This window comes from Plectropomus leopardus, chromosome 14 (genome assembly GCF_026936395.1).
Source record: "Plectropomus leopardus strain MGB_pleo_1.0 chromosome 14, ASM2693639v1, whole genome shotgun sequence".
Classification (NCBI taxonomy): domain Eukaryota; kingdom Metazoa; phylum Chordata; class Actinopteri; order Perciformes; family Serranidae; genus Plectropomus; species Plectropomus leopardus.
The window spans coordinates 18,068,637-18,079,881 of NC_142189.1; the positions used below are offsets into that span (position 1 = coordinate 18,068,637).

Here is an 11,245-nt window from a genome sequence, read left to right on the forward strand (position 1 = left end):
TAAAAGTTTAATTTTTTTAAAAAACGGGCTGGGGCCCGTTTCAGTCGAGTAAGCAGTTCACTATACTGGAAAATGTTGAGGGGCTGTATTTAACTCACTTTCAGTCTCAATGCTCCTCAGAAGCCACCATATTGTGAAATTAAAGAGCTCAAAGGAGTCAAAGATGTCCCAAAAGATGTCACAATGCAATGCCATGTGGAGTCAGCAGGTGGGAGGCAAAGGAAACTGGCCTTATGTGTCTAAATGTCATATGGTGAATGTCTCAGACAGATGACATCAGAGTGACATTATAAGTTAAAAGGAGTTGAGTAAGTAGAGTTAAAGTGCATCACATTTAACCGTGTGCAAAAGAGGGGGTAAAAACAAAAATATGGAACAAAGCCGGTAGAAAGTGAGTATTTTCACAGTGGGCCCTCCAGCGCTGATCCGATGGTGGGAACGCAGTGATAAGCAGCAGTGTGGGCGTGTGGAGGCTTGTGCCTCAGTCTCTGCTCTCTCACATGTGAAACAAACCAGCCCAACACTTCTCCTGTGCAACAAAGAACAAACACCCTTCACAGTTCAGATCTGACAAATAACAACTTGAAGTGAGAAAGCCAGCTAATTACTTCTTATAAACCGTGAGCTGAGCTCCACTTTCACACCACTTCCCCTCGACGCTTGAGGGTCTTGGTGAAGGAGTGTGCAAAGCTGTCTCTGATGTTTTTGTTTTCTTAATTGATTTGGCACTGCTCAAACATGCATAAATGCCTACTGTTCGCACATAAGAATATGCATTTTTTTTTAATCATATTTACACTCATTTAAAAGTTTGCAAATGCTAGAAAAGGGGGAAATTTGCAGAAGTCTGCTTAATAGTATTTGTTGATATCATCATTTGTGCATTTGCATGTCATTTATATTCTTCTAATTTCTTTTGTATTTCGAAATGTTTGTTTTGCTGTGTCAAAGCAAAGCGTAATTGCAAAGCCTTATTGTGAATGTTTTTAAGTGCTACTTGTTTGTTTGTCAAATACTTGTGGAGTTATGATAAAAATTCAGTAATTACACATGTTTAAAAAGTATGTAAATGCTTCTCCTCTCAAACACTATGCTACTGTGACTTTCTCACACTAAAGTGAAGAAATACACAAGTGTTTGGACAGCCAGTGAGGTACAGAAGTGGGAATATACATTTTGTAAACATTTTCTACAATGTTACTAATTTAGTTACATATAAAGCAGTTATATTGAAGCATTCGTCTCAATGCATAATGCTATATAAGCTTTCATATTTTGTTTTTACATGCTTTATGTTAGTTACTATAACATCCTCTATGGCAAAGGCCGCTGAATTACTTTACTTTTGTAACACACATTTCTTTGTAAAGTTCTTTTACTAGTAAAATGAAGCATTTTGCAACATATTACAAATCCATCGAATGATCAGATTAATTTAAGGTTTAAACTATTTTTTTATATTTTTTGCAGAAAAAAATGTGCTTAAATGCCCAAACTGTATTGGCTGACAATTCTGTGAGAGCGCACATGGTCGATACCACCTCAGCGTGCTCCAGGCGTGGACAGGCTCAGGTTACATTAACCAACACCTGCAGTGGCTTATAGTGCTAAAAGGATGAAAATGAGCAACAAGAGGGGAACTCCAGCTTGAAGGAGCAGTTTTTTGTTTGTGTCTAGAAGAGAGTGAGATGTATTATGATATTCATCATAAGGCATTTAATCTGAGCTTTGATGAGGTCCATTTTAACCTTCAAGTTTGCATTAGGAAGGCAAATTGAGGGGGTTTATCACCATGTATTTGTCTGAACATGCAGCTCAAATGCTGAGTAGGGCAGGCAGAAGCAATGTGATTCTGTTTGTGCTCCCTGCATTGTGGTGTAACAAGTCGACTTTGGCAGAATTAACACCTCGACGCAGCAGTGGTACATGTGGTTTCAGCCCACATTCGCTGGTGATTAAAGTACCATTAAGTCATTTAGTTAATATAATGTGCTGAGTGTGTAAAATGTGAGAAAATATAAACCATGTGCCTTATCCTTCAAAACAATGTGTAAAACAAGCATGTTAAGTTAGAAATATAAAAAGAAGTCTAATGCTATAATGTACAACAGATAGATACATAAGTAAGAATAACAATAAAAATATATACTATATGTGTAACATGTTAAACAAACAGAAGATATAATGGTGATGTGAATATGTGATCCTTCAGGACACCTGTGCATACAAAGGAGTGTTGATGTTTTCAGGCAGAAAAACAGGCGATGTTACTCACACTGACAGTGACACGTGTAGCGAACATCGATGGCCCTGAGCTAAATTGCATGTTTTGGTTCCTTAACCTGCTCTCAAAGACTGTTCAGCATGTGTCAAAGCTCTCATGGGGAAAAAAATACAATATTTCCATGTAATCTATCTAAAGGAACTACATTTAGAAAAACCTGTTTTACAGTATTCTTCCAAAAGTAAATGAGGAAATATTATTAGAATACTCATTGATGGACTGTGAGACAATCGGTCCGTGAGCCAGAACATAACTGCAAAGACCTTAAGAGCCCCCTTGGCTCTTTAAACCTCTAAAATTCGTAATTTTTCTACCTATTTCTGGATTCCCATTATCAAGACTGGGTTACCAGCATAGTGGACTGCTTTTCAAGGTTTCCTAAAATCTTTTTCATGACATTTCACCTACTGTTTTGTGTTGATACTGGGCTCACATAGGACTTATTCCTCAATAAAGTTGCTTTGTATCAAATTGGCACAAGTTAGTTGACATGCAGAAAACTATAGGGCAGGTATTTTTGTAGCATATAGGTTAGCATCTGGGCCACTGGTAGGGTTCAATACCAAGTGCATCAATTATTGTTAATAAGCTGTATTCAGAGATGGCCTCATAGTGTGCCTTTGGTTCAGCTCCATGAGGGTGCTTTTATACCTGCTTGCAGATCTAGTTTACTGTCTCGTGTTTTAATTCACAATGTAAGTACTCAGATCTTATACTCGGGTTAAAGAAGTAGGAACACAGTGTACATTTACTGTTACAAGTAAAATCCTGCATTAAACACTGCACTGAAGTGCACAAGTATTAGCGTCAAGATAAATATAAAATACAGAAGTAAAAGTACCAATCATGCAAAACTGCATATTTCACATTACATCTGCATATGCAAAGTAACAAAAGCTGTCAGAATGCATGTATTTAACAGATTAAAACTAAATGTTGTGGCTGCTACTAACCCTACCCATTGAGCAATATAAACAGTTGCTTAGGGTCCCCTGGTCTAGAGAGGAATTTTTTAATGAACACAATGAGACTATATTTTCTTTTTTTTCAACGAAGACAGGCAAAATGAACCATTTATGGGGGCTGTTACCGCTTTCCCACTAAAATGAGCATATGTATGCTGGTTTTTAAATGCGGGAAAACTCACCAAAAGTGGGCAATAGTCACCTTTCACATTGCCACTCTGGAGTTGACAAGTATTTTTTCTATTGTTTTCTTTTTTTTCTCATGTGTCACTTAGCATGGAAGCCAGTTAAATTACTTTGTCACTTCTTTTTAATATCTCTGAACTATTCAGTCATTCAGTTTCTCATAACACAACACTCCGGTTAAGGAAGTGAAATTAGCCTGTTCATCCATGTGTTATGTTTCCATCACTGCCAGGAGATGATAAATACTCATGACTAGTGCAGACTTATTTGTATCAGGTGTGAATGCCAATTTTACAAATTTCCACCACATTAAAAAGCCAGATGTTTGCAGGTGTTAGCTGTGTTTGTGCAGTGGGAACAAGTCTTTAGTCTTTGCATGGTCATTTGTTCATTATGGATGTTTAAACTAATATTTAGCCTGCAGTATACAATGTAAACATGATACAGTGAGACGGGGGGCAAACCAAACTTTCCTTGGGGGCCCCAAAAGTCTGGGGCCGGCCCTGCATGAAAAGTGTTGTGGGTATGGGCCAAGGGGGACCCAAAGGTAGACCTAAATGTGTCCCCCGAGGCACCCTAATAAGTAAATCCAGCCATATTTCCTTAACAGTTTTCCAATTGATGCTCTTGATAGGTTTACTTTTACTCACCCATCCCTCGAAAGTCTCTCCTGTGTTGGAGGTTTTGATGAGGTCCTCAAACTGGATGATGCAGTTGGCCACAAAGTCATCGTATCCGATCGGTGTGTCGTGGAAAACGGCCAACTCGATCTGTTTCCCGTCGGACACGTTGAGGCAAAACTCCTCGTTGAACGTCGGCGTGTTGGTTTTCTGTTTGGTGAGAGTTTGTCCAATTTTCACCTCGTCCACCTTCACCACGACGTATGGGTCTAAGGCTGGGGGGGCTTTGTTGAAGATGACAGCGTGACGGAGGGAGAAGGTGGTCGGCGTCAGGTCCACCGCCTCGCCGATCCGGAGCTTCAGATAACCGTTAAACTTCATTTTTATTAGCTAGTTTAGCGTCGCGCGACAAGTAAAAAAAAGCACTCAAGAAGCGAAAAATATAAAACAAGGAGGTTTAAAAAACACTCACGCCTACTTCATATCAACACTGACCAGCAAAAATGCTGTAATAAATTCATAGTTTTAATCTTTGCACTCTAATTTGATGTCAACACTTGCGCTCAGTCATCCCGGCTGTACCTGCTCACCTCCCGCCGCTCAGTCGCTGTCAGACCCTGAACGCTCCGCGGAGTCGGTCTGAACCTGGTTCATGAAGTGTCAGTAAATAGGAAACCACAACACAGACATGCTGAGGAGGAGGCACAAGTTCCGCATAACTTGTCACGGAGCGCTCATACCCTCACACACAACCTGTCACTGTTGGTTTGGTTTGTCACATGACTGAATTTGTAGTTCTTGTTTGGAAAGAGGAGTGTGATACTACATTGACCATGATGCTGTTCGCTGGCGGTGAGATGGCTCACCTGTGCTGTGCTGAGTGAGGAAACCGCCCCACAGTGGCTCTTATGGTGAACTACATGAAAGCTCAAAAAAAGTTGTGAAATGTAGGATGGTATCTAAGTGGTGTTATTTTTAGGTTAATTGTGTTTATAAAAACAAAGGAAAATAAAATATAATAGAGACATTTTTTGTTTCTTGTCCAATTTTTCTTGCCAATTTGAGCGACTCAAAAAATAGCAAATAAATAGTTAAAATTGGAGAAACTGCGGGAATGGAGAGATTGCTGAATGGGCCAAAGGGCCGATGCACCCCTGACCTTCACCTGCAAGATATCATTCAAAGAGATCACAACCAGGAAAAGACTCAGAATAACCAACAAGAAATAAAATGACAACAAAGATATACAATACTACCACAAAGAGACACAAACTGAATTCAAAGAGATGCAAAGCAACTACAAACAGAATCAAAATTACAACGAAGACATGCAAAATGACCACGAAGAGATACAAAATGACTATGAAGAGATGCAAGCAACTACAAATTGACTCAAAATGAACGCAAAAAGACACAAAATGACTACAAAAAGAAAATCTATTACAAAGAAATTCAAAATGACCACGAAGAGATACATAACTACAAAGAGACAAAAAAACAACAACAAAGACACTCCATAATGACAACAAAGAGAATGAATGAATCCTATTGTTTCCTTTCTTCTCAGTGCTACTCCTTCCTCTTTAATACTTTACATGCCTCTCTGTGTCTCTCTCTGAGGGTGCTGTGCCTGCTCCATCCATAAATGCCACGATCAAAGTCTCCACTTTATTGGTGTTAGACTTGACCTTTCACCCCACTCTGCCAAATGTCAGTGCTCCCCATCCCTCTGCTCCAGCTGTTATAAATAAAGAACCTGGGTCCCACATCTTACACATCCCTGGGATACAGACTGTCTTGTAAACAACATCTCAGACATGACCTTAACTGAGCAGAGAAGGTTGTAATGATAAAGTGGGCAGATAGCAGCTTGGCTCGGTGCAGGAGTGTGAATACACTCACAGCTACCAGGAAGGTTTGAGAGTTTTCTGTCTGACCTGAGTCAGACAGTGAAACATTTTTCACGTGAAATTTGCACTGCTGATCATCTCAACCAACAACAGTAAACATGTTCCCGCTCACTGCCTGCATTATTTGTGACCCACCTTAGAGGGGCAGTGTGTAGGATTTAGGGGGATTTATTGGCATCTAGAGGTCAGGATTGCAGATTGCAACCAGCTGAAACTTCTCCCAGTTAGAATTCCTTCAGTGTTCATTATTCAGGGTGTTTTAAGCGGGAGCCAAATTATGCCCACAGGTCTTTTCCTGTCCAAACAAACAATCCAGGTGATTAAAACTGGTAAAAACAGGTTTCACATTACAATTTTTTTTCACATTACAATTTTTTTTCTACTATGGCACTTCTCATTTAGGCCGCTAGCCCAGCTCCGGCTAATGTGTGCTCGCCTTTTTTCTCTGATTATTTAAAATGCGCTCACCTTTCCTTTTTTTTTTATCCAGACGTTCAGGAGGTTTTAACTTGGAGGTGAATTATCCACAGAGACCTCGACCTCTCCAAAAGAAACAGACTGAACCACTGAATTAAACCAGCAAAACTTTAAATAAATCACTTTATTGTCACAAATCTGATGCTGTTTAGTATAATATAAATAAAGAAGTTTCACTTTAAAGTCTGTGTTTTTCTGATGCTGTTTGGCATGTCGAGGTTGGGTTGCTAACCTAGCATCTTTTTTCTCGGATAATTTCAGATCCAGACGTTCAGCAGGTTTTTACTTTCAGCCAAATTGTCCACAGAGATCACTTCCTCTAAATAAAAAAAAAACCTCAAACAAACAAAAAAAAAACCCGGACCCAATGATTTAAACCACTAAAAACACAGAATAAAGCAGTTTTTAAAAAATAAAGAAAAAAAGAAACTTTTTCTGACACAAATGGCTAATTCTGAGGTTTCGAGAACACAATGATTCTTATTTTCAGGTGATTATAAACTAGAGAAAACACAGTTTATTCCATTCCTGCAAATCCTACACGCTGGATCTTTAAAATAATGATAAAGGTATTTTTGTGCTTGGACAATATGGCAGAGGCCACAACTTGTGGGTGCCGAGCATAGACTGATGTCTGTGGTGTACCTCTGCTCACTGGAGCTCCATTCCAGCATGAAGATTACATCTAAAATTGTCCAGCAGAGGGCACAATAAGACTGCTAAATAATTTTCTCCATCCTCTTCCTCCATACACACCTCTCTCCTAGGATAAAACAACTTTAAAAATCTATGTATTTTACTTCCTCTCTCCTTTGTTTCACCCTGGAGCCAGAGCTGGCATTTTTACGGTCCAGTGTGATTTGTTCTTTGTTCTACCCTGCAGTCTCCCTCTGTCCGTCAACTCTATGGCTCTGCATCCCTTCCTCCTCATTCCAGTCTAACTTTCTCCCTGTAAGTGGTTGTCATGGTCAACCTAGAGTTATGCACCCATGGGACAAGTCTGCAGCTTCACACGACTCTCGACAACTGAGAATACAGACTTGTGGGCTAAATGTGTACATGTACACACAGACACGTGCATGCCTTAGACACACACACACACACACACACACACACACACAATATTTCTGATGTGTCTCGTCAATATGCCAAAATTTTATTGCACCCAAGCACAAGGCCGGCTACCAAAAGCCTCCCATATTTCAGACTGATTCTCTGTATACGACTTAATTTCAGCCACCTGTAGAGTTTCCACATTCACTTCGCAGTCTACGCTCCAATTTATGTCCGTGTAACCCCGGACAGCTCAATCCTCTGGCTCCCTGCCCAGGTACACCCTATAGCTGCAGCTAATGAACCATAGCATTGGTGCCAAGCGGGGCAGCGGAAGAAAGGAGAGTATGGCCCAGATATGGCGAAGCCCGTTCCCAGCTCTTTTGACCCGGTGAGAGAAATCCTACGGGGCCAGTATACACCCCCACCACGCCTCCTGCACCACCACAAACTCAATTACATCCATCAGTCACTGCTTGCAACAAAAGTAACCCCCATACTACAGTCATAAGACCCCAGCCTCTCCACAGGTAAGACGGTGTGTTCACACACACACACACACACACACACACACACACACACACACACACACACATCCCTTGGGCTCTCCTGTTCAAGCGGAGGCACTCCATAAATCACACCTGTAAAAGCTGATTTGGTACTAAATGTGCTTTATTCACAAGTGGTGTTTACTGCCAGTTCTCTACCACAGGAAAACACGACTTAAGATTGTACGATTCTACAGAAATTCAACCACAATGTAGTGAGACAGTGAAAAAATGGTGTCAAATCAAGCAGTAAAAGTAGTATTTCTTTAGGCATTTATCAGAGCCTTTTTAGGAAATAAGGCGAAAGAGAAGGGATGACATACAACAACACAATGTGAAATGCATAGACATAGACTTAAGGGAGGGGAGAGCGCTAAGGACATGTCCCTCAATATTTAGAATATGTGTATTTGTCATTTGGGCATTTTTAGGTAACTGTGGTTGTGCCAGCATGTGCGTTTGTTGACGCTGAAGCGTGAGTTGCCATGTGCTTTTGCTGCCTAAACATATGCATGCGCAGTGTCATCCCACCATGTGCATTTGTAGACATAATGGTAGTCGCACCCCGGAGTGACGCAGACGCAGAATATGTAGATGTAATATGTAGACACAGAAGTCCACTGACAAAGCGGCAACATTTGACGAGATGGACGTGGTGGTTAGGTTTAGGAAAAGAAACACGGTACGGACGTTCATAAGACATTTAGTGCATAAGAGCAGCCTGAATATAACCTGAAGAAGACGGCTTTTACTTTGATGAAATTTAAGTTTTGCAATAAAACCTACACTCCTGATTACATGGTCAGTTTGTTAAATCCCTTAGTCACCATTATGCCGCTGATGCTCTGTTAAATAGAAATCCTTATCAATGAAGAGGATGTGTTGTTTGTGAGGCAGGCGGAAGGAAAGAGGCATGGACAAAAATAAAGCATGATGTTGTGAAAAGTGGAGGAATGTGACTGAGAGAGTGGTCGGAGCTGCGTTGGACAGCAGAGCAGAGCATAGAGGGTGGTGGGGGCTCTGTCACAGCCCCTCCGGGGTAATTGGCTCCAGATGTGAGGCAGCGTGGCCCCTGCGCCAGCAAGGCGTCAGGGCCGCATTAAGAGCTCAGCTCGGGGCTGATGGGATCGCAGAGAGACAAGCTCACCCCGATCCACCATCCCAAAAACACAGACTGAACCCCATACTGCGCTGCTGACCACTGGCCTCCATCTCCCTACCTCTCAACCCCGGCTCATCATCTGCCAAAATAACTAAGCACTGCAATACTTCTTAAAACATCGTAAAATCCCCCTTGTTTATTTACCAGAGAGTTATTTCACCCTTGACCTTGATTTCTATGCTGACAATATAAAATCACTGTCATTCTCTCCCCAAGGATTATTATGTCTTGGTGACTATGGTGACAGCAATCATGGAGTCTATATTATGTTATTGTGTTTCTGCTATTATGTCGGCCCTGAATGTGGACAATTCTTCCCCTGAACGCTGTTTCAAGAGTCTCTATTCAAGGCAACAACATGTGTGCTGTACACAATGGTTAAGCACAGTTTTCAGTGTTTACGGCGAAAGACAGCTTTATGCAACCTGTGGTGCTCTGACACCCAGAATGGGCGTAAGCTGAAGGACATCACCTGCCTACACACGTGCAGCATGAAGCATGAGACACACTGGCTAAAAAGCAGAGGCAGATGACAATGTCAAGACTTGTGTTGTTATACAAGACCACTAAAGACAACCTGGAGGGCTTCTTTTGTGAGATAACACTCCATGTGCCACACGCTTTGTTAGCTGATTAGGTCCAAATAGGAAGTCTTTACTGCCTTTATTCATGGCCATTTTATCAATACAATTTCACAAAAAGCATGAAGAAATTTGAGTGCAGAAAGAGTAAATTTCACTATGGCCAGAGCATCTGCTGTCTCAAAAAGAGTCCTCAGAGCGAGGAATGCTCTTACTGTGACACAAAGAGCATGTTTACTGATAGAGCGTGGAAATCGATTAAAAGCAGAAAAGCAGCATGGAGTGGTGGTAGATGGAGAGAACGGAGAGAATTGAAGGAAAGAGGGAAAAAAATAGATGGAGAGCACTTCATCAGTGATGACACTTGCATATCGATGGCTTTTGCTGAGTCGCAGTCCGCCACCGTGACTAACAAGGAAAACCACTCATCATGCCAACCAGCATTAAAAGGCTCATGTGAAAAGACCCTTGAAGCACCTTTCAGCCAGGAATGCCTGTTGAACAAGATTATGCGGGTAAACAGAAAGCAGATGTGCATGTTCTCAGCTCTGCTGCAGTTTCTGACATCCACTACCTGTGAAGGCATGCTGATCAGATGTTGAAACACAAACAGGAAGAGGAAGTGGAATTCTGCGTTGGCTCTACTTTCTGCCAATAGTAATTTGTAGAAAGCGTCAGTCACCTCACTTCAAAGTCAAACTGAACAATTAGACAGCTGAATGCTTTCTGCAGATGACCCAATCCAGAGTTCCCAACCTTTTTTGGTCAGACGTACCCCCACAGTCATGTCAGCTCAAGTAGCTCATTCAGTACTATTTCCACTGTTTATGAACGTCCTTTTGGCTATTTCTACTGTTTATCCATTATTGATAGCTAAATAACATTAATTGTCTGACGTTATCTATTGACTCAATTTCAGCTAAATATTTTACCTTTTTATTCATTTAGCTAACTAGCTGTTAATCCATTATGTTATGTTTAGCCAGTATTGACTACTTTAACTGTTTATCCATTACTTTACTTTTATCTAACTAATTTAACCTTTTTAGCCTATTCATTACTGTATTTTTTAATTAACTATTTCTTAGGTAACTAATGTTAATCCATTATCTTATTAACATTAACTACTTTATATGTTTATCCCTTACCTTACTTTACGCTAACTAACTTAACATTTTAGCCTATTCCTTACCATATTTTTAAGCTAAATATTTGAAGTGTTTATCTTTTACTTAGATAACTATTAATCCATTATCTTATATCTTTTTTAACTGTCTGTCCATTGCCTTACTTTTAGCTATTTTAACTTCTCCATTAGCCTAAATTAAGAAAACTATTTTAAGTGCATATTCAATACCTTGCTGAAGTTAACTATTTTAACTGTTTATCTTTTAAGTGTTTAAAGGATCATAAGCAACCATGTTTTCAATTGTAAGGTTATACCGAAAATGTATTGGGA

The 11,245-nt window shown here is 40.4% G+C and overlaps 1 protein-coding gene across 1 annotated transcript in view; it reads right to left on the reverse strand.

Moving 5' to 3' along the window:
- The window catches only part of prkcha (protein kinase C, eta, a), a 30,847-nt gene extending 26,049 nt beyond the window's left edge, over positions 1–4,798 (reverse strand). The window contains exon 1 of the mRNA XM_042501395.2: positions 4,086–4,798. Coding sequence (XP_042357329.1) covers positions 4,086–4,436 — 351 coding nt within the window. The 5' untranslated portion in view covers positions 4,437–4,798. The remainder of the gene's footprint in view (positions 1–4,085) is intronic.
- Positions 4,799–11,245: the final 6,447 nt, after the last annotated feature.